This window comes from Lontra canadensis, unplaced genomic scaffold (assembly GCF_010015895.1).
Source record: "Lontra canadensis isolate GAN:19392208 unplaced genomic scaffold, GSC_riverotter_1.0 scaffold72, whole genome shotgun sequence".
In the NCBI taxonomy this organism is placed as follows: Eukaryota; Metazoa; Chordata; class Mammalia; order Carnivora; family Mustelidae; genus Lontra; species Lontra canadensis.
In genome coordinates, this window is record NW_022631066.1 from 2,191,711 (window position 1) to 2,216,159 (window position 24,449).

Here is a 24,449-nt window from a genome sequence, read left to right on the forward strand (position 1 = left end):
AGAATATACCCATGAGTGATCCAGAGAGTGAAGTTGACTAACAAGGGCTTTTAAAATTATGCTTAATGTGTTCAAGAACAAAGACTAAAAATATGGGGGGAAATACACCTACTCTTCTCTGTTGAAGTCAAAGAACTTCAACAGAGAATTGGAATGCATAAAAAAGAAATTGTTATTTTAGGACTAAAAAAGGTGTAACACTTAAAATTAAGACCTCATAAGATGTGTTTAAAAGTAGATGGGGCACCTGGGTGGCTTGAGCGTCTAACTCTTGATTTTGGTCCAGGTCATGATCTCAGGGTCATCCGATCAAGCTCCGTGTCAGGCTCTGCACTCGGTACTAGGGAGTCTACTTGGAATTCTCTCTCTCCCTCTCCCCTTCACATCCCCCTGCCCCACTCATGGGCTCTCTCTCTCAAACAAACAAACAAATACAAATAAATAAATAATAAATGAAAGCAGACTAGATGAGTTTTTGCTAGGATAAGACTGGTAAGTTAGAGAGTATGTTGACAAAAAATATCCAAACTGAAGTACAGAAATTTAAAAGAATGGGAAAATTCAGTAAAGAATCTTAGAGCTATGTGGGAATGCAATAAATGGTCTATAATTTGAGGTCAGGGGAAAAAGCAACAGTGAAGAGAGAATAATCGAATTTTCCAAAACTAATGAAACGTATCAAGCTAAGATTCAAAGAACTCTGTGAACCCCAAGCACAATAAATATAAAGACAACCACAACAGGGCACAACGTAAACTGCTGAAAATCAAAAGAGAAATTCATAAAAATAGCTGGGGTTTGGGTTTAGCTGCTTTCAAAGGAGCAACAACAGCACTTAGAACTGATTTCTCAGACAAAATGATAGAAGCCAAAGACAATGGAACACAACTTTAAAAAAATGCTGAAATAAAAGTTTCCTAAGTTATAAGAGACAGCCCTGACCGGTCAGTTTGATTTTGATGCTTGGCGTGAAATGAAGCTTTGTTTGATTTTTGCTTTAAAAAAAAAAAAAAAAAAGTTCCCTAAGTTAGAATTCTGTACCTAGGGAAAATAACACTTCTAAAATGAAAGGAGACAAAACTCATCAAAATGTATACATTAAATATGTGCAACTTTTTGTATGTCAACTTTTCCTCAACAAAGCGTTAAACATTTCAAAGGAGAATAAATATATTTCTCAGCCAACAAAAACCAGAAGATCCATCACTAGGAATCATGAACTAAAACAAAAAGGAGTTCTTCAAGCAGAAGAAAATAATCCCACAGGGAAACATAGGATTTCAGGAAGAAATACGGAAGAACAAAAAGGGCAAAAATGTAGGTAAATATAAATAAATATTGACATATAAATTAATAATGAGTTGTGGGGACTAAGACATGTGTAAAATTAAATACATAGGGATAGTAACACAAAATATGGAAGGCTGTTAATGGGGTTAAAGTGTTCTGAGATTAGCATCTTTGGAGAAGTAGCAAAAAGTGATAATTTTTATACGACGGTGACAGGTTTGGGAGGCATGTTGTTATTTCCAAGGTAACCACTAAAAGAAGAGCTGCATAATGCATGACAAGCTAGTAAGGAGAAAAAAATGGAATAATTAAGTTTCCTTTCTATTATGTCTCAAATAATTTAGACACTTTCAATAACAAATTATTCAAGACTCTCAATCTGTGAAACAGTTGAGTTCTTACTAGTGTTGGTATAACTAAATGCCTACTGCCATGTAATCTAATTTTTTTTTTTTTGGTATTTGCTTTATATTTTTAAAAAATATTCCAGGTTTTGGGGTGCCTGTGTGGCTCAGTGGGTTAAGCCTCTGCCTTCAGCTCAGGTCATGATCTCAAGGTCCTGGGATCGAGCCCTGCATCAGGACCTCTGCTCAGCAGGGAGCCTGTTTCCTGCTCTCTCTCTCTCTGCCTGCCGCTCTGCCTACTTGTGATCTCTGTCAAATAAATAAAAATCTTAAAAAAAAAATTCCAGGTTTTAAAAGATTTTATTTATTTGAGAGAGAACAAGATAGAGTGAGCAGGAGCAGGGCAAAGAAAGAGGGAGAACAATGCAGGACTAGATCCTAGGATGCTAGGATCATGACCTGAGCTGAAGGCAGACACTTAACCAACTGAGCCACCCAGGCACCCCACAGTGTTGTTTTTATAAAAGAGCAACTTCACAGACTCAGACAAAAAGCACACATAAAATTTTACTAAATATTTTATTTGAACATGTTCAAGCTTAACTTTGTAGCTACTTTTACTTGTTATCACTGAAATCTAACAAATTCTCCTTGGAACTTATTTGCCAGTAGAAAGGATGAATCAGAATGTTCAAGACATTCTAAAATTTTGAAGAAGAACCACGCATCCCATTGATCACCATGTATGCCTCCCAAATGCCGCTCTTCCACAGTCCGAGTCCTCGGTACTTCTTTCAATGCTGGGATTGTTGATTATTCTAATCCCGTATTTCCTTCCTCTTTTCTCTTGATCCCTCACCTACATATGTCCACAAAGGACTTAGCGCATGGAAAGTTCTGGGTAGTTTTGTAGGAATTTCTGGTTTGTAGTCCATTAGTTTCTTACTGTCCCCAAAGAGTCATGCCCTTTGGTCCCAGGCAAAGCCGACAGAAGTCAACTGGATGGAAATGGATGCCCCTCGGTCATTCTATGGAATTCCACCCTCCAAGCTGAAATTGGGGTTGGGTTGATTCCAGGCTAATCAATTACAGAAGTGGGGACTTGCTTGGTGCCAGCTTATTTACTACTTTGGTAGTAAATAAAACAAGTCATTCAACATAAACTGAAAATTGAGGGTGTAAATGAAGCAGTGGTGACAGAAAGGGATTCTTGGAGACGGTCAGTGTCTCCTTGGTTTGAACTTCAGGGCCACACTGTTGATGCAAAACCTCTGACCATTAGGCCCAGGTCCGTCAGGAAACACGTGGCCAAGGTGGGCTTCGCACTGCAAAGGAGAGAAGCCTCTGTCATTTCTCCACCAAGACAAAGTTCTTTATGTGAAACTAGACAGGTGAACCCCACGTGGCCGCCCCAGTCCGGTGTCTGTGTGGGGAAAAGTCCATCCCAGCAGAATGCACGTAGGAAAGGAAAGAATGCAGGGGCGCCTGGTGGCTCAGTCGGTTGAGTGCCCAACTCAGTTCTGGCTCAGGTCATGATCACATGGGTCCCAAGACCAAGCCCCACGTCGGCTCCCCACTCAGTGGTGAGTCTGCTTGGGATTCTTTCCCTCTCTCCACTCTCACTGTCAGGCGAGTGTACATTCTCTCTCTCAAATAAATAAATACATCTTTAAAAAAAAGAAGTGAGAGAATTCAAGGCATGATAGCGGTAAATAGCTATCAGTGAGAACGCGAGCAAGGTATTTAACTTAGGCCTTGATTTATTCATCTATAACATGGGAACTAACAATTACACTACTTAATAAAGCAGTTGTGATGATTCCTTGATACGATGCATGTAAAGCATTAATACAATTCCTAGGCTAGAACTGGGAGAGGCTACCTCACAGTGGCTCCGGAAGGTTCTTTCTCTTCCTGACAGTGCCCAGAATCACGGAGAGAGGGGTCAGAAGCAGCAAGCGCAGAAACCCGGCGTGTTGGGAGTGACAAAGGTACTCCCATGTTTTAACCACATAGGCTCTCTGTGACGCCTGGGCCGGGGCAGCACTGGGAAAAACCAAACAGACAAAACAACACAAAAAACCCCCACCTGCTTGCACACAACCTCGGTGCGAGTTAATCCTAACGAGGTGTCCACACGCCTCAGGATGCTCGCGTCCCTTTCATCAGAGCCAGACGCCCCGTGCGCCTCGGAAAACGCAGGCCACCCGGAGCCGGAGCAGTACTTGCGGTCGGAACTGTGGAAGACATTCGGACCCTGCAGCTGCCGAGACGTGATTAACACACAAAGAGCATTTTATGCCCCAGCTCCTTTTTCCACCCAGCAGGGTCTGCTCCCCTGTCTCCTCTGCCAGGTCTCCAGGCCAGTCACAGCAGCGGTCCGTTCATGGGAACTGTGTCCACTGCACTTTCACGACCAAACACGTTTCACCGTCGTCAAAGGACCTCTTGTTCCTTTGATGCTGAAGGCTTCTCTCTCCATGTCTGACAGGGACCGAGAAACACTAGGGTCTTTGTGACCTGTGATGCATGTTAGGAAACCCAGATCAAATCCAAGGGCTCCACACGTAGGAAAGGGGGAAACGGAAATGTGACACTCGTGGTCACAGGAGGGCATGAAGGTCTGGGCCCAGCAGCGGGAGGCCTGATGAAACGCCCCCTGTCAGCAGTGGGCCTTTCGGGCTACCTGCCTGCCTGCGGGGATTCCAAAGCTGCCTCTGCCTTTTCTTAGCTGGGCGACACTGGGCAAGCTCTGTATCCGCTCCAGGCCTCATCTGTAGCACGGGGCTGAAAGGACCCATGTTAGGGAGATGTCTTGAGGATTTACAGAGATACTCTGTGGGCACAAGGTAAGTGCCCGTGAACGTGCACAATGATCCTTAGTCAAGAAGCCGGGGCATCTGAGCCAGTCGCGGCAGTGCAGGGACCCTTCTGGGCAAGTCCCACAGGAGCTCATGATGCTGAGGTGGGAGAGGGCCAGGGGGGCCGACAGGAGGAGTGGAAGAGCAACAAGCGAATCCACTCGCCACAGACCTACTCTCCAAGTGCTCTGAAGGGGAGCTCCCTTAAAAGGCACTAGGAAAAAAGAGTGAAAGCTTTTTAATGGCAGGGAGACAGTTCTTTCTCTAAGGAAGACGGAGAGAAATGCATTGTAAACTCTGCAAAAACAAAAACAAAAAAACAACCCCCCCCAAAAAAAACCTCCAAAAAGCTGGGCAAAGAGAAGGAAGAGTAGCAAATACTCAAATCCAGAGGCTAAGAACACAGAAGAAAGCCTGATTTAGAGCACAAATCCCAGCAGAAAGTCTAGTGTGATGCAGTCATTCTCAAACATTTTCATCTCAAGACTGCTGTACACTAAAAAAATTACTGAGGACTTCTTTCCTTTACATGAATTATGTAGATCAATGCTTAACAAATTAGAAATTATAACAATTTAAAAATATTTCCATGTTGTTATTTTTAAAAAATAATAAATTCATTACCTGGTAAATTATTTTTTTCAAAACGAAGAGTTGCATTGTTTTACAATTCTGCAAATCTCTGTAACGCCTAGCTTAAAAAAGAAAAGACAACTGACTTCATATGTGCTTCTGCATTCAGTCTGCTGCAATCTTATTTTGATTCAAGTATAGAAAGAGGACGTGGCCTCACAGGCACCCACTTAGAAAAGAGAGGGCCTTGTAGATCCCCTAGAAAGGTCCCAGGAACTCCCGGGGTCCCAGACCAGGATTTTAGAACTTGGAGGAGTAAGGGCCTTGACTTCTGAAAGGCTGGGGCATGACTCCAGGCTCTGATACATCCGTGTGACCTGGGCAAGTTATTTAATCTTTTAAAGCCTCAGTGCGCTAATGGATAGAACATTAATGGCCTTATTACCTTACAAGTCTGCTCAGAGGATTACCTGACAAACTTTCTAGGTATGGTACACTTAGCAGTGTCAGACGTATGGTATGTAAGTCAGTAGCTACATTTTTTTAAAAAATCATTACTATTAATAACAGATATCCATGAAATTTGAGCAGCTGTGGGTCCAATTTTTTTGGAACCTTTTTGAAAGAGTTCAAAACTATTCATCTGAGCCACCCTAGCCCAGGGAAAAACATTTTAAGTATCTTTTAATCACAGCCTTTCCACCCCTTAATGTTACATGTAGCTAGTGATGATTAAAGGCATTTTGATGGAGAATTATGAATAAATTTTTTAATGAATGAATCTAAGACTAATAAAAAGTCATCTAAAATGTTTATGGGAAACAATAAATCTTTATTGATGTAATATACAGAATATGGAGATTTTACCAGGTAATATGAGAGGCCCATCACACAATTCAAGAGTGGAGATCTAACTTTCAGGCCAGTTTGAAGTTCTAATATAAATATTTAAATGATTAGCAGATTATAAGGCTCTCCCTTGAAAAACTAAAACCATACTGCATCATCTCTTTTCAGAAAGGTATTTTTTTAGTTTTTTTGTTACGTGTATTTGTGTTATGTGTTTGCATGTTTGTTCTATGGTTATTTGCTTTGGTTTTGCTTCATTTCTGGAAATTCCACAGCCCCTGAACCAACAACACAGGCACCTGGTGAGACCTGACACCTCTAACGTCTTAGAAGAATTTCCATTCATTTGGAGGAATGGGAACACAGAAGAAGTTTCTCACCGATATTACTTGGTTTCTTATAACATGTGGGACAGCCAGGGGTTATGTAAAAGGCGAGGAACATCATCAGGCTCTCAGATCCCCTCTATTCTAAAGACAGGCAGGAGCATGAAAGATGTGGACCCACAGTCGATTTTAATAAATACTTCCAGAGCTGGTATACAGGGGTGGGGGGGGGAGAAGAAAGGGGGAACACAGGAAGCAGGGGCAAAGCCACATGATTCCAAGGTTAGTAAAGCAACAGTCTGGAGTCCCCAGGGGAGTGATGACATCCTACGAGTGTTCCTGTCCTGAAACCTTGGCTCAGAGGCCTCTGGTGTGGAGAGGAGGCGTGTCTCCCGGAACACGCACCATGGTGGTCCTGTTGTGAAGGCAGCGTCGTTGGGCGCAGCAGGGGGCCTAACAGCCCAGAGGCAGTGGTCCCACATCTATTAGACTCTTGGTTGACCAACTTTTCGCCTCATTTTGACTCTACCTATACAAGCATTTGTAGGGATGTTTATTTTTTTTTTCCACCCCTGCTCGCTATTATTAAGGCTGGACACTGGGGATGGGTGGGAGGGGATGGGAAATGAGAGGCAAAACAGGAAAATATTCCTAAGACTACCCTCTTGAATGGGAAGCATGCTCAGGAATATAATCTCCACTTACAGATTCTCATTAACTGGCACATATTCGCAAGAATTCCTCATTATCAAAGACTGATTCATACAGATGGCCCAAAGAAGGCTCTCCCTCTAAGAATGGTTGCTCTCATGTACTGAGTGCTTGGCATGTGCCAGGACCGGCTCGGGTGCTTCTGCACGTGTTACCTCAGAACTTGGCTGATCCTCTCAACAGCCTGCTGAAGTCAGTACTGCTACCATACTGCCACGTTCCAGGTGAGGAAATCAAGTCATGGACCGGTTAAGAGACTTGCCCAAGGTCACACAGCAATGGGGCCAGGTACACCCAAGCACCCTAGCCACTCTACTATATTGTCTGTCCTATAAACAAATGCATCTTTAAGAAGAGTTTGTTCTGGGACATAGAAGATTCTTATAAATATATTCTTATATCTCCCAGTCTCAGAGCAGCAGCAGTAGCAGCAGGAAAATGGAACAGAAACTTATACCACAGTCCCTAAGAAAAGAAAATAGAAACTTTTCAACTGAAACTAAATGATTAAAAAAAGAAACAAATAAGGCTGGTGAACTGGCAGCTCAGTATACCGGTCTTTAGTCGACTTTTGGAGAATCGGCTGGTTCTCCTGTTAGTCTTGACTGCTTCACTATCTCAGTGACCTGCGGATGGTCACTCAATTTCCTTACTTTGGACTAGCCTTGTGCTAATACAGTAGCCACTGGTCACATGTGGGCTTTTGGGTTCAAATTAGTTAAAATTAGGTAAAATTAAAGATTCACCTTCAAGCAACATTTTGAGTGCTCAAGAGCCACATGTGGCTACCATATTGGATAGAGCAGATATAGAACATTTCCATGATCATAGAAATTTCCACTGGACAGAGCTTTGTGCTCTGGTCTCAGGTCCCACCCTGCTCCAACATTCTGTGATTCCATGACTGGCCGCTGTGGTGAGGGGATGGTGGGCACTGGGTAGGAAAAGGTCTCAACTTTGCCAGTGTAGAAACCAGAACACCAACGACGTGGAAAAATGAAGAATGCTAAGTAGAAGGATGCTCTTACAAGAATGACTTCTCATCTTCTGTTTTCACAGTCCAAAGATAGGAAAGAACATCTGTCTGGTTACCACAGTGTGACAAGGCGGTCCTTTACATCTTCACATTATACGCCTTTTTTTGACAAAAAGCAGGTTGGCCATCTCAAGGTCCTGTTTCTCCTCCTCAACAGAACCAAAGGCCAAGGAATAGCTAATGTCTCAGAAATATGTGTCCCACATTTTACTATGTTAAGATTAAGCTGCTTCTCTTAGTTTTCCCCAGGCCATCCTGGGCCAACAGCTATCTTAGATGTCTCCACACCAGCCACTGATACAGTGAATGAATCTGACCAAAGACCTGCCCTTCCTTAGGCACGAGGGGAAATCAATCCTAATTGTTTCCCATCCTTGCAGGTGGGGTCTGGTTTTCCAAATTCGGCCTCCATTAGCGGCCAGCAGCCCAAGAAAGCCCGGTCTGCTCAAAGCCCAGAGGACATAATGAAGCACTGCCTAATGGAAGATTCACAGAGCTGGCTTGATTTATATTTTATTCTAAACCAATTTAGAGTTGATGCAGAAGAAAGGAAAATATCTTTGAAGTTCTGAAAACAGGACTTCAAAGATGTTTTCCTTTCTTCTTCATCGAATCTACATTTTTTAGACTGTTTCCTGCATGTCTAAACAAAAAAGCCTTTGTTGAGAGATTTCAGATCCTGATTGACTTAAAAGAGGCTTTGAAATCAAGGGACAATTAAATTTACTTTTAGCTATACAGAAGAGGGCATGGTATTCACTACTGTCAAGCACTGTGGGGAATCTATCCTCATAAAATTCTACATTTCCCAAATTAAATTATAAACCCATTTTCCCTCAGAGAGATATAGTTTTAATCACATGGCCAAGCAAATACAATCATGGTTTAGATTTCTTTAAATACTTTCCCAGGAAAATATTCTAATAGCATTATCTTAAGGTGCTTATGAAGTTTTATTTGTTTGCTATTTCTCGGGGAAACAGGAAGAAAGAATATAGGCTAAGAAGTCTCAACTGCTCTAAATGCTGGAAATAATCAAGAGGGGCAAGAACTTTATAGAAATAGCTCTCCTTAGAGCAACCATGCCAAATGCGGAGGGCAATTAAAAATAACACGGGTGTGTATTTATCCAAGGCTTTGAATGAGACAGAGCTGTAAGAAATCTGGAGGTCTCTTCTCCTCCAGTACCTCTCTCGAGCCTTACCTGAAGAGTGGGCTGTCACAGCATACACAGTGATACATTCCTGACTCCTTGTTATTCAGATAGGCTCCACTGAAAGGCTGAAAGTAAATTAGACAGATCAGGTGTAGGCTTCTCATAACACCAGCAGGAGATGATACGGCAGATTTAAATCCAAGATTCGGTCCCCAAATAAAGGAATTTTTGTACTAATTTGACAAAGTCCAAATATCACTGGAGAGGAAATTATAACCCGCCCAATGAAGCAGCCTTGCAGGCTTATCACAACCCAGCCTTTATGGGGCCAAAAATTCAAATTATGACATTACTAATGCTTTGCATTTATATAGCACCTTTCATCCAAGAACATCAAAGTCCATGGAAAAGTGAGAGAACACTCCTCTGGATTGTGTAAAATTTCAGTCCTCATCTCAAAGGAGTTAATACAATAGGAATCCAGTCCACTGTCTAAAACACTGTGAAATCTCCAATTAAAGATAGAATATAAATACATAAAATGGATAGCTCTGTGGGCTCACGGTTGTGCCTTTAACGTGCCACGACATAGTTAATAAATGTTTAAATAATTAGTTAGATTATCCCAGTACTGAAGCTACTACTTAGATGAAATTATCTCATTAACTGTGGCTTAAAGAGTTTGTAAGTTTTCAAAGGTCTCCCCAAAAAACACAGGAGACTTGAAGCAATGAATCTGCCAAGTCAATACCTTTCAAAATGCTATCCTGAACACTGGATTTCATTGTTTTTTCTTTTTAAGATTTATTTTATTTTATTTATTTGACAGGCAGCGATCACAAGTAGGCAGAGAGGCAGGCAGAGAGAGAGGGGGAAGCAGGCTTCCTGCTGAGCAGAGAGTCTGATGCGGGGCTCGATCCCAGGACCCTGAGATCATGACCTGAGCCGAAGGCAGCGGCTTTAACCCACTGAGCCACCCAGGCGCCCTGGATTTCATTGTTAAAAAAAAAAAAAAAGAAAGAAAGAAAGAAACAGAGACCTTCTTGCCCAATTCCTTCTGTTAAAGTAAATTAAAAGGAAAAAAAAAACAAAACCCCTCAACAGCAACAAACCTCTGATACAAGCCACCCACAGAAGATCCACAACCTGCTGGCAAGCCCTATCCCATTTTAGGGGATGAAAGAGAAGCCAAGGCACAGAATGGGTCACCAAGTCACAGAACTGACTTAAGGAATGAGCTGGACTCTTCTGACCTTTCTAGATTTCCCAACTCAACAGATTCACAGGTCAAACATTCACATTCCCTGTGGTAATATTAACAGCACATTTTCAGTGAGCCGTATAATGGACAATTTCAAAATAACCCACTGAGCCTACCATCTGGGCACACTTGGACGTTTTCCCTCTTTAAAGACTCTAAACTTAGCTGCAGAAATCTGAACAGTGTAAGCTGGTCTTTTTATGGCTTGTTTCCTTGATGGCGCCTTCCAACCTTGGCACAAATCGGCATCCACCACAAAGTTCCACCAGTTCCCAGGTGGGAACCTGGGCTAACGGGACTCATGTGTCAAAGGGCTACCCGTCCTGAAGCTGGTCTGGAAAGTCTACTCCTAGGATGCAGACAGTCTGACAAAACTCAAAATATAATTTGGTCATTGCAGGGGACGGACGGACAGAGGAAGTAATAGGCGACAGGTATCACAGTAAAAAAATAAATAAATAAAAAGTAATCCTTAGCTGAGGAATTTCATGAAGTGACATCTTTTCACGGCCTCCTAATTTCCTAATGTCTCCCTCCTCCTCCCTCAGTTCTGTGGAAGTCCTGTCATTTGTTTAGAGCCAAACTCAACTTCTATCTCAATTGTTCATTCTCATATTTACTTGAAAACCTAGTACGTACCCAGTGCTGGTCTGGGAGCTAATGTTACAGAGGTCGGGGGAGAAACCAGAAGTGAACTGGCCAGCACCTTAATTTTAGACTTCTCAGCCTCCAGAACTGTGAGAAATATATGTATGTAGTTATACATAAACGTCTGCTGTTTAAGCCCTTCCGTCGGGCTACAGTGGCCCAAAGGCAGTCTGCCTGGACCAATGGGGCTTCTCCCTCCTCTGACCCAGTCAGTACAACGTACCTGCTGGAAACAGACGGTACACTCAAAGAGGTGATTTGCAGATAATTTCATACAGAACGATTTACAAAGGTGCGGACAGGGCAAGGGAGGACGAAGCACTGGGAGGGCCAGGGGCTCTGAGAACACCCACCTACGAGGCCCGTGGGACGAAGAGAGGGGCAGTTACCAGAGCCTGTCGGCCGGCGGGAGCTACAGCCTGCACTAGAGGACCCTGGGTCCCAATTTCCCTGCCGTGTCCTCTGACCGTGCTAACATCATCCTCTGGCCAAGCTCGAGCAGTAGTCAGAGGGAAGGGGGCATGTTATTCTTCCCGGAGCCCAGAGCAGAGCGAAGCATGTGGAGAGCAGATCTGTGGGGCGCACAGAGGAAGGCCTGCAGGAAACCTGCCTTCTACCGATACGTGACTTTGAGCTGTTGCGCAGCGAGGCTATAAACGCCTTTGTGGTGTCTAGCAGAGTGCGCATGCTGCCTGACCAAAACGTGTGCAACTGAATTCTCAAGGTTGAGTTACCAAATAGAAAACTGAGATGTGTTACTCCCCTTATGGTAGCCAGGCTTACAGTGGGTTCGGCACCATTCTAGAAAGTTACATGTGGACACGGACCAACTGAAAAGGGATTATAACATTACTTAAAATAACGGATGATGCTCATTCTGTAAGATGGCAAACACGCAGAGTGCACTGCACCATCTGTTTGAGAATCCCACAGACTTATTCTCCTCAACATCTGTCAGCTCATCTCCAGGCTCTGTACATATACCAAACCCCGCCGGGTTGTGTCCCTGGGAAGGGGCTGGTTTAAATCTGCTGGGGGTACTCTGTGTACTGCACACGGAGCCTCACACGTGGCCCCCAACCACCTGCGGTAGTGACTGTGTCTCTTTCCCTATGAAGCGTCATGAAAATCCAACCCACGGGAGGTTTGGAAAAAGACCAGTCCTTTTCAAGAATCTGGGGGATCTGCCGGCCTAACGTTAGCATCAGAGAAGCTGAGGGTGCGCCGTGATGACAGGGCCACGTGCACACGGTCTGAACTTTGCGGGGACTGCGAAAGAAAAGATAAATTCTCTACAGCTTTGCCAAACCGCTGTGGCCCACTGCATGGGGCCCGCTTCACCAAGCAGAACGTCTAGTAACAGCGCTCAGCGGCTCCATTCCAATGGTTATATTTGGGTCTAAGACAGATGACTTGTGAAGAAGCTGCGCTAGGAAAACAGAACTAAAATGAGGAACCACTCAGGGCAATTCCCTCTAGAAAGGAACGGAAGCTGAGCTTCTTGAATGGCGTTTAAATATCGTTTGCGCCTCCCAGCCGGCCCTCACTCAGTATCCACAGAAACGTCCTCTCTGCGCGCCGGCTCTAGCAGGGCACCATGCGCGGTGCCAGAGCCGTCCCTGCAACGGCAAGTGCTCTGAAGGGAAAGTGCTGGGAAAAGCAAGCCCAGCTCGGGGCCAAGAAAAGGCTTCCCTGAGCCCATGGGATTGGGACTGAGGGGAGAGGTGAGAGGAGAGAAGAAGGACACAGGGGTGAGGGCCTTAGGGAGGAGGGAGCCCAGGGCGTTTGAGAGCTGAAAGAAGGGCAGCATGCTCCAACTGTGGGGAAGAAAAAGAAAAACAGCCAGACTGAGGATAGGGGCAGAAGGCAGGGGGCAGAGCCTACAGGGCCTAATAAGCCATTTGTAAACTTTCTTCTTTACCTTGGAAGTGTGGGAAGCCCCTGAGGGATTGTTAGCAATGGGGGGATGTGGCTGGATTTGTGTTTTTTAGATCTCTTCTGCCTTTTTTTTCTAAGATTTTACTTTCGTGACCCAGAAAGAGAGAAAGAGAGAGCGAGAGCACACAGGGCACAAAACGGGGGAGCCCAGGATCCCGGGATCATGACCTGAGCCAAAGGCAAACACCTCACCCCTGAACTGCCTGAGTCATCCAGGGGCCCCTCCTTGGTCACCCCACAGCGAGAGGGGAGAGGAGCAGAGCAGCTGGAGGGTTACGGAGGAGGCAGAAGAGGCATCGGGGTCTCCTACAAGCGATGGAGCCCGGTGCCTGAGAGGGAGACCAGGAGGGCCAGAGTGGAGGAGGGGAAGCAGGGGAGTGGGCTTCTGCAGCTGCATCTATCCCAACCCGCCCTCCGGTCCCCTCCAAGCCCCCCCAGCCACGACACTATCATCGGGGAGCTTACCGGTTCGGTCCCTTTCTCTCGAGTGACATAGAACTGCTCTGGAGTCAGCTTCCTCCGCCATTCGCCCTTGCTGAGGGACGGCTCATGCTTTGTGAGAGAACCTGTGTTATGCAAGAGGAATTTTTAAAAATTAAAACAAAAAGACACAGTGACGTTTTTTCTTTAGCTTCTCTCCTGACATGCATGGCCATGGGCAGCACAAGGCAGCGCCCTTCTCTCCCAGTTCACAGGGGCCAGAAAACTCCAGTACAAAATGCTTCAATGGAATCATTAGTTTCACAAGAGAGAAGCAGCAAGCAGACAGGCAGTTTCCGGTCCCGCTGGGGCCCAGAAGCTAAAGAGGCGGTCGAAATATGGAATAATGCAGACTAAATTCCCCTCAGGTACCCGGGGGTAGAAATTGATCCTCCTTCTATTACTGCGCTCAGAGGAGTATTTCCTGTCGGGATATGGCTGGGAGGAGCTGAGTGATGGAGAGGAAAGAACCCTGAGCTAGTGGGATATTAAACTCTTCTCCTTGGCCGGTTTAGAAAAATCTCTCTGATTTTGTTTGTCGACGGAGGTCTTTATTAAAAAATCTTCTTGTGTGGAACAAAGGGGAGACTCCTAGAGCTGATGCCCCTAAAAGGAAATGGGGACAGACCAGAATCTATTCCAATGCCTCGATCTTACTCCCCTTACTCCAGTGAGTGTGAACAAAGCAACTGGGACAATACTCTTTTTAGCCAAAGGGGAGTGGGAAGCCTGACTTATAGAATCAATGCTTCAAATCATCCAACACTAAAAATTGGAAAGGATTTTATAATCTGTCCACATCGACTTACAAATGAGAAAATAAGAGGGCTGGAGGCTTAGTAAGCTGATCACAGCAACAAAGATGAAAGGTTAGACACTTGTGGTATCACCATGAAATATGAAACGTGTCTGAAAAATTGTATTTGAAATTCATTTTTGGTTACCAAGAGAAGGTCCTAAATTATCTTTTAGGTAAGAAAAAACTTCTCTCTTCACTGCTAGCTCATAATACTATACAATATGGTATTTTCAGTATTGTATATTATTGATTGCTGATGGTTGTTTATATTTTATTAAAAGGTTTTTAATCTGTTAACTATATTAAAAGTTGTCCTTTCTTAAGGACTTCTTACAAGGCTATGGGAATTTCTTGTTTACTCTAGAAATACACCTCTGAAATTGCCTATGAAAATATAGCTCGGGTACACACAATTTTTCTGGAACTCATTTCTTAGGGAGCAAAGCAAAATGCATTTATGTGACAATTATTGCTGCTCAGTCCCTTTCAGAGGTACCAGGCAGAATGCCAAGTAATAAATGGACAAGGAATGATAAATCTTTTATTTTTATTTGAAGGTTTTATTTATTTGAAAGAGAGAGCCAGAGAGCACAAGGTGGGGGAGGGGAATGGCAGAGGGTGCAGGAGAAGCAGGCTCCCCGCCAAGCAGAGAGCTCAACTTGGGACTCCATCTCAGGACCCTGGGATCATGACCTGAGCCAAAGGCAGACGCTTAACCTACTGAGCTACCCAGGTGCCTGGTATGATAAACCTTTTAAAAAATCTTTATAATCACTAAAATAATAACTAAGACAAGTAAGAATCATTAGGGGATTCTACAACCCTGGGTGGGAGACTGTTGAAGAATGGAAGAGTTACATGTTTTCAAAATATTAATTGCAAAGGAAGAAAAGGTACCTTTACAATGAAAAATGAACAAGTCATCACCTTAACCAAGTAAGCCACGTTAGCATCACCAACAGCGGGCAAGCCAACATCGTGTGCCTCCATGTGTGACGCACTGAAGACAAGCACCCCCCCCCGTCCTGCACCCCTGCACTGCAGCCATTCTCAGAGAGCCCACTGAGGACTTCTCAGTAAAACCTAGAACACGGCGTCCTTCTCTCTCATTTCTCTGTAGTACTGACACTTGAAATTCTCCTGTGGTAGCTTTTATTTCCCTTGGCTTCCATGGCACCCAATACTCTTGTCTCTCCTGTTATTCCTTGTCAGCATCCTCCCTCAGCCGCACTCCCTCTAGCCATCTCCAAACACTGGTGTTCTTCAGATGAATCTATTGCCCTAGGCTTGCTTCTATCACCACACCACACCTGCCCCTTGAGTGATGTTATCCATTGAGTAGCTTACAGTACCATCCACATGATAAGACTCCCTAATCTCTTTTACCCTCCATTCTAGATCTCTGCAGAATTCCAGATCCATTTATAAACATACCTGGATATCTCAACGAGGATGTCCCATTTCAAACACCACACACAGAAGGACTTCGTGTACCTCTCCTGCCCCAACCCAAATCTGCCCCTCCTCTCAGGTGTTCTAGCTCACTGACCCCATGCTTCAAACCAGAATGCCAGACCATCAACACAAGACTCTTCCCTTTTCCTTGCACCACGCCATGTTGGTTCTACCTCCTAAGTAACTCCAGGATCTGCTCCTTCTCACCCCTCTGACACTACCATGGATCAGGCCACCATTATTCTCTCCAGTATTGACGATCACAAAAGTCTCCTAATTTGTATGCTCTCCCCTATTTGCACCACTTCTTTTTTCTCACTGCCCCAAACTGTTCAGTGCTGTCACACTGAGATGAGAAAATATGCCATGTGAATACCTAGGAGAGGAGAATGTAGGCAAGAGAAAAAAACTAGTTGGGGGTGCTTGGCGTGTTTGGTGAATAGCAGGAAAGCCGGGGGAATGGGTGGAGTGAGCAGGAAAGTTAGTAGAATTCACAGCAGAAAGCTAATGGGAAGGGGGCAGACCAACGAGAGTCTTGAAGGCTACGCTTTTACTCTGAGTGTAGAAGTCATTGGAAGGCAAGCAGAGGAATGACATGACCTTCTGTATTTAAAAGGATTACTGGCTGATACACTAAAAGAAGTTGAAGGAGGACAAAGGTTGCAGCAGGGCACCCAGGACAGAGGACATTTTAATAAGATGGTTGAGAGATGGAAGAGTCCCACGTCAGGGTGGTGGCCGTAGTCAGAGGGGTCACACACCAGATGTATTCTGCTAGCAGAGCTGGGGGATTTGCTGATGTACAAGAAAGAACACGGTCAAGGGGCACTACTCCAAGTTTCTTGGTCTGAGCAGTAAAAGCTGGGGAAGCCTATGGGAGGAACAGGTTTGGAGCCTTGTTAATAAAAATTCAGTATTTTCAAAATTCAATATTTGGATCAGTATTATTCAAATGGAGATATCAAGTAGGCAGTTGGATATATAGATTTAGAAACTGGGGAGAAGTCCAAGGTGGAAATGTAAATCTGGGACTCCTCGGCGTAAGTGTTATTTAAAGCCATGAGCCTGGAAGATTCCCAAGTCAGTGACTGTTGAGAGAACAAAGAGGCCCACAGGCTGGACTTGGAGACACTCCAAGATACACAGGTTGAGGAGATGGGGACAAGCAGACAGAGAGGTGGGAAGGAAACTGCAAGAATGTGGTGTCCTGGACAAAGATGACTAATAAGTAGCTATTGGGTTTAGCAATGTAGTGGTCAGCAGTGGCCTGAAAAAGCAGTTTAGGTGGAGGAGAGAGAGTGTGTGTGTGTATGTGTGTATGAATCTGATTGCAATAGATTTGATATAGAATAGGAGGAAGAAAAGGAGACAGTGCAAAGAGGTAAGTCCTTTCAGGAGTTCTGGAGGTAGCTGGAAGGGGAAGTGAGGTCAAGAGCATTTTTTCGGATGAGAAAGTTCACAGTATTCTAGTACGCTGTTGGGAATGATCCCGAGAAGAGGATAAATTGATCATTTAGGAGAAAAAGGCGAGAGCTGTGGAGCTGTTCTTGAGCTTGACCTTGGGTAGATGAAATATGGGAGACCAGTTAAATTGTAAAAATTTTATGGACTGTGTAAGTCTGAGATAACTATTCAAGGTAACAATAAAAGAGTTTTACAAAGCAATGCCAGCTTAACCACCAACTGAGTGGTGGAAACACTGTGAAATCTTTTCTGGCTGGCTTATCAGGAAAAGGTGTTTTTACTGTTCTAACAGCAAGTGGGAGGGGCACCTGGGTGGCTCAGTGGGTCAGACTCTGGGTCTCAGTTGCAGGGTGGTGAGATCAAGCCCTGCATTGGGCTCCACGACAAGTAGGATTAGAACTGTTTTAATGGATGTAACTATGTGTTGAATCATAAGGGAAATGGAAGGCATTCCATTTTAGGAAGTTTAAAAGACAGAGAGATGTGTGTATATTTTGTAAGCCTTCGACAAAGGGCAAGATCTAAAATGTGGCCAGTGCCAATGTGTCGGCATGACCTAACTGGGATTGGTCACACAAAGGCCACCTCAAACAGTGGAAAAACAATGAAGGCAAGAGCAAGATTTGCAAATAGGATATGATTCCTCCTCCCAGAATCTAACTGGTCTTGAGGGAATGTGTGTAACCTGAACCCTGGCTATCAGTGACACCTGTTAAGGAAAAGGAGTAACAGAGGACCGTGATAAAACACTTTCTTTACCCTTCGAGTGCCTGTCCTGCCATGCTGCTCTTGGCTTTGGCAAAGATCTTGCATTATTTCTACGGATTTCTAAGAGGAAAACTGACTCTTGGTACTAAGATTGGGAATTATAATCTGGAAAGCTGCTATTATCTTCCCTTCTCCTTTTGGGGAAAAAGTAGAATGGATTAGAGAGAAAAAAAAAGGATTGTCTCCTGGAAGCCTGGTCCTTAGTGTCTTTCCACATGCAGTACTATAGTTGACAGCAGAGAGTGGGAATTCAAGAAGGGGGAAATTCAGCAGGACTCCCACACTTCAGCTTTAACCTAAAGTCTGAGTCCCAGATGAACCCCAGCTCCCTTTCCAATTGTTCTGTATTTTACTACATGTATTAGACTGACTAGTTTTTGATACCCTTCTCTTTTTTTTTAGCTTAAAATTTAAAACTAATATTTAAATTGTTAGATGGAAGAATCACTCCTTCATTTAGATCAGAAAGTACATTTCTCATGGCTCCACTAATCCTCATCAGTACGTACCTTTTACACGATGTGTATGAAAGGCTTCATAGGTGGGTAACAATGTCCAGACTAGTTGCTCTTGGAGCACCAATTATGCAAATTTAACTGTAAATCTGCCAGCCTGGAAGACTCTGTCAAGAGAAGAGAAACTCTGCCTTGATAGCAAAATGACCTGTGGTCAGCTAGGGGCTCTCGGGTCAGCGTATATGTGGTCTGCATTTACAGAGGGTTCTGTAACCACAGTGTTATGGGTTGAACTGCGTCCTCCCAAAATTCATATGTTGAAGTCCCAATGCTCAGTACTTCAGAATGCAACTATATTTGGTGACATGGCCTTTAGAGAGGTAAGTAAGGTCAAACGAGGTCACATGGGTGGGTCCTAATCTATATGGCTATATTTTGGAGACGGGGCCTTTAAAGAGATGATTATGTTAGCATGAGGGTGTAAGGATGGGCCCAATCTGACCAGTATCCTTATATGAAGAAGAAGAGACTCTAGCGGTGCATGAGCAGAGAAACAGCCAACTGCAAACCAGACAGAATGCAGGAGAAACCAACCCTGCTGGTACTTTGATCTTGAACTTCCAGCCTCCAGAATGATAAGAAAAAAATGTCTGTGTTTCAACCTTTTAGCCTGTGGTATTTTGTTGTGTCTGTTCCAGCCGACTAACATACTATGCTTTAGGAAACAACTAAATTCTGAAGGAAAATTGCATTATGTGTAAATTCTGATGGTTTTACCAATCAACAATTTGGTACCTGTACATACAACATACAACAAGTGAGAATTTAGACGTGAGTAAGGTCACTTGGCCACCAGTAGCCAGAGAGCGCTCAGCATTGGTCTTTGCATTCTTCTGTGTACAACTGGGGTGTTTTCCATCCTCAGCCCACATCACCTGTACCTTGAGTTGGTCCTTTTGGGGCAGGATGTCCTCCAGATTCCCTCTGTATCCTCTTGCTATCTTCACTATGAAAAGACTTGGTTGCTCTCGCTATTGTACTGGACAGCTATACAGCTTTTCTTTGAACTATGTTTTGATAAATTCAGATTCTTCTGGGTTCCTTTCTCTCTTTGTGCTGTGATTAGCATAGTTTGTCTGTCTTCTTGGTCATATATTTCCTGAGGTGGGCTTACATATTCTCTCATCTTTAAAGAACACCCTCTTGGGGCGCCTGGGTGGCTCATTTGGAGAAGTGTCTGCCTTTAGCTCAGGTCACAATCCCAGGGTCCCAGGATCAAGCCCTGCATCAGGCTCCCTGCTCAGTGGGAAGCCTGCTTCTCCCTCTCTCACTCCCCCTGCTTGTATTCCCTCTCTCGCTATCTCTCTCTCTGTCAAATAAATACAAGAAATCTTAAAGAATACCCTCTCTTGGTCATATGGTCACCTAGCTGCTATACTGCCAAATGTCACAAACAAACAAGCCTTGTTTCAATAAATACTTGCTGAGACTAAGGGAATCTATTACAACTGGTACAGAGAGAATCCCCAGCCCACTCTAATTTGCAGACTAGTTTTCTTTCCCAACTCAATGACTGAACTGGTTTAAGCAATGCTCAGGATGGTTTCCTAGCAGAGTATTTCTAGAGTGTTTTCCTGAAACAACAGTTTTCTCCACGATACTTCTTACTTACTTTCCTCTTTCGGTCTCAACTGAGAGACTTTGCTCTGGTCAGTCTCAACAACAAAATCACAGAGGTTATGCCTCTTGCATATCAGGAATCTTAGCGCTGTAGAACTGTCCTCCATTACTATCAACATCTTCCCGTTTCTCTCTCAACCTTCCCTAAGTCTATAACATAGGCTAAATGTAGCTACACTTTTGTTCTTTCCATTTATTAATGTAATTATAATTAACATTTATTGTGTGCTTACTAAATGCCAATCATTGTGATGAAGCATTTTAATTTTTTTTCATGTATTCTGTACAACCCTACTATTATCATTATCCTTATTCTATAGAAGAAAAAAACCAGATTTAAGCTTACCAAGTTCAGGACGTGCCCAAAGACATATAGCCAGGAAGTGGTACTATCAACACCAAAGCCCTTAGCCACCAAACTATTACCTATCTATAATTTTTAATGGGTGCCTAATGGTTTGCTGAATTGAACTTTTCTGGTTTACTCAAGCATTCCTTAACTGATAGACATTTGGGTTATAGACAGTTTCTGGTTCTTAAGAGTGGTGCTGTTAAAAACATCTTTGTACACATAGCTTTGTTCTTTTGAATTATTTCCTTAGAATAAGGAAGGGAGACACCCTCCCGGGAGGGGGTGTCTGATAAGTTATACAGCTCCTGTTATGTATTAGAGTCTGGCCGAATTTTAAATGCTGCTGAAGAACTTAAGTTCCTAAGGCAATTCATTAGGATTTTTCTGACAACACCAGTACAAACATAAAGGACAAGCTTCCACTGAAACCACTGTCCTATAAAGGCGAATGAGGAGAGCTCCAGCCCACAAGTATGATGTTTCCTTTGCCTGTGGTTCTCAGAAACAAAACAAAACAATGCTAGACACACAGTAGGTATGCAACAAATATCATCAGGTTGGCTGGCTAGGACACCAAGAGGTGCTGAAGGCCATGACTGGAAGTTATGTTGGATCAGCCACTCCTACACACTGTCTGTGCTTTTATTTATTTAAAACTACATTTTGAAAACTTCAGGGGATGAAAAGAATTCTAAGTTGACTGGATACATTTTCAGAGAAGATAGGTATCTTTAAATTTCTTCAATGGACACATAACAATCAGATTCAGAGATGGGACAGCTGGGCAGTTGCCCATGAAGCCAATGCACAGGGAACACTAAATTATCCTGAAATGTATCTGAAACATAGTGCCATTGATACAGGTGTCCACAGGCGACTCCATACTAAAAGGTGAAACGCAAATGTAATCCACATAGGAGCCAAAGGCATTTCGAAGAAACACACACACACTTTTCCCTGTCTCAGCCATTGACGAACAAAGACTATCAGTTACGTTAAGACTATCAGTTAATAGTCCACACGTCTCCCTAGGGCCGGGACACACCCATAGAAACGTAAGGGCAGGAAGCAAATCAACAGGAATCCAAACCCTGAACTGCTTGCTTCTCACCCGGGAAAAGAAGCACGCAGAATTTAAGAGGAATACAGTGTTAAGAGACCACGGGCCATTACAGGAGGGAGCGCACGGTGTCGGGTCGCTGCCCTAACCACCGCGATTGTTCGCCTGGAGTCCGGGTATAAACACCAGGGGCTCCTGAGCCCGACATTTTTACAGGGGATGGAAGTCAGTGACAACCACCCACACCCCTCAAAATGTACAACCCACCGTCCTGGACGGCAAGGAGGGGCGGGCACGGGCGCACCAAGAAGTTTCTAGAGAAGGAAGCGCCAGGTGCGGAACCAGCGCTCGGGCCCCTTAGTCCAGACAGGTGAAGTAAAATCGAAAGCCAGGAGGCGGCGGAGGGGCTTGCGCGGTCTGCGTCCTACCTGGGTCCTCGGGATCGGCCCCCGAGCCACCAGTGCCGGCTAGGCCCCTCACGGCCCGCAGGGGCGCCCCTCGAAAGGGCAAACCCCAGAGCACACGGAGCAAGAACGCCATGACGCCGCGCGTGGGAGCCCCGCAGAGCGGACGCACGCCGTACCCGCGCGCCCCGCCTCCCTCCCCGCGCGCCCCGCCTCCCTCCCCGCGCGCCCCGCCTACCTCCCCGCGCGCCCCGCCTACCTCCCCGCGCGCCCCGCCTACCCTTGCTTCTCTTCCTGCTTCTCTCCTCCCACTGCTTCTAGGATCCCTGCCTCCCCTCTCCCAAGTCCTGCCACTACCCAGCTCCTCCTACCCCTTTCCCGCGCCTACCCCTACGGGCCTCCCCTTGACCCTCCCTAGCCCCTCTCCCTTGTCCACCTGCGTGCTCTGGCGTGCCTACCACCTCCCCAGGCTTCTCCCTCCGCCCATCCCTCCACCACCCCCCCCACTCCATTTCCCACCCCCCGCCCCAGCCCAAACACTGATCTGTTTTACTTTGTTAGCAGTTGGTAGAATTGTATGTATTGTAGAACTATAGATTATTTTTGCATTTTCTTGAGGTACATATAAACGGAATCTTTGTTCATGCTGAGTAGTATTCCATTTATGGATATACCAAATGTATGTATCTAGTCATCTATTGATCGACATTATTTCCAACTTTCCCTTATTAGAAATAAAGCTACTAGGAACATTCCTGTACAAATCTTTGTATGCATATGTGCTTCCTTTTCTCTTGGGTAAATAGTATTATCAAAGATGTCACAGCTCTGCAATGTTAAGTAATCAACCTCATTTTGGATGATTCCGGTGGTGTAATTTTTCCAGTGTTTGCATGCCATGTCCTAAAGTTGTATGTGTAGAATTCATATTAAAATAGTGGGATTACCTTAAGCATGCTGTGTGCTTGGGATTGGAGTGGCAGAGATCACTTACCTGAGCCATACATTTTGTTTAGAGCTAGAAGGTACCTGCAAGATCATTTGCTCACCTACTTTATGTGGTTCATGGGGAGATGGGGTCAGTGTAGCTAGTGGTTTATCAACATCACACAACCAACCAGTATGCAGGAATCAGGATCAGAAGTGTGGCTTCCCAAAGCCAGGGCAACACTATTTTTTTACAGAGATAAATGAAAGTGTCACCAAGCAGAAGACAAGAAGAGAAGTCAGAAGGATGTTCTTGAGATTTTCTTTCTTTCTTTCTTTTTTAATTTATTTTTACTTTTTTATTTTTTTTAAAATATTTTATTTATTTATTCGACAGCAGAGATTCAGGTAGGCAGAGAGGCAGGCAGAGAGAGAGAGAGAGGAGGAAGAAGGCTCCCTGCTGAGCAGAAAGCCCGGTGCGGGGCTCGATCCCAGGACCCTGAGATCATGACCGGAGCCGAAGGCAGAGGCTTTAACCCACTGAGCCACCCAGGTGCCCCTTTAAAGATTTTATTTATTTATTTGACAGACATAGATCACAAGTGGGCAGAGAGGAGGGGTGGTGGGGGGGGGGATGTAGGCTCCCCGCTGAGCAGAAAGCCCGATGCGGGGCTCGATCCCAGGACCCTGAGATCATGACCTGAGCTGAAGACAGAGGCTCAACCCATTGAGCTACCAAGGTGCCCTCTTGATACAGATCTAGATAAACACACACACACACACACACACACACACACACACACACAGCCCTCTCCCAGTGCCAAAAATTCCTACTTCTTACACTTTCCACTTGAAAGGTACAACATCTCTTCTGGAAGGGACACTCGGCACCAAGCATCTCCCATGCTCCAGTTTATACCTGCAGAATTTGGATGTTCTGTTTAATGTGTGCTTTACTCTGAATGTAACAGCTTTTTGTATCTGCCTCTGAGATCACTCCTGCCACTTCCCCTTCCCCTCTTTTGAATTTTGATAGATGAGGCTTCCAATAAAGTTATGCATCTTTTTTTAGCTTTTGCTGCACAATTTCAGTTCAGAAATGGTGGCAAAACCAAGAAGCCAGACAAACGTACTTGAAGGGTTTTGTTTTTTTTTAATTTTCCCTAGCCCAATACTGCAAGCTACAACCTTGCTCATTCTTCTTCAACAATGTATAGTGTTTAGCTCACTATTGAGAACCTCCTAGGCAGATCTTCAAAAGTTATAAAAAATAAATAAAAGAATGAATCCAGGATTTATAAAGACATAGAGCTAAACACACATGTATATGTATGCTAGATCAGAACATATAGTTAGATTGCACTTTTAAAATTTTTTATTCTTCTAATTTTATTAGAAATTTTGTTAGATTTTTTGCATCCAGGTTCATGAGGGATTGCAGTCTGTAGCATTCTTTTCTTGTAATGTCTGACTGGTTTCGTATTTGATTCAGATCCAGTCAGATTAAGTGGCTTGTCCTTGATCACACTGCTACTTGGTTGAAGAGTTTGTAGAGTCCCCCTAAATTTTGGATTTTAAAAACTATCAAGAAGTAGCAGAAGTGTATCCCACT

General features: G+C 44.3%; 1 protein-coding gene across 1 annotated transcript; it reads right to left on the bottom strand.

The window, feature by feature from the left end:
• Positions 1 to 2,756: 2,756 nt before the first annotated feature.
• On the bottom strand, positions 2,757 to 22,054 carry MSRB2 (methionine sulfoxide reductase B2). The gene is made up of 5 exons (XM_032880824.1): positions 21,935 to 22,054; positions 13,459 to 13,559; positions 9,195 to 9,271; positions 3,724 to 3,871; positions 2,757 to 2,959 (listed from the first exon to the last, which is right to left on the bottom strand). Exons 1-5 carry the CDS (start codon positions 22,044 to 22,046, stop codon positions 2,855 to 2,857), a joined length of 543 nt encoding a protein of 180 aa, XP_032736715.1. The 5' UTR covers positions 22,047 to 22,054; the 3' UTR covers positions 2,757 to 2,854.
• Between the last annotated feature and the right edge of the window lie 2,395 nt (positions 22,055 to 24,449).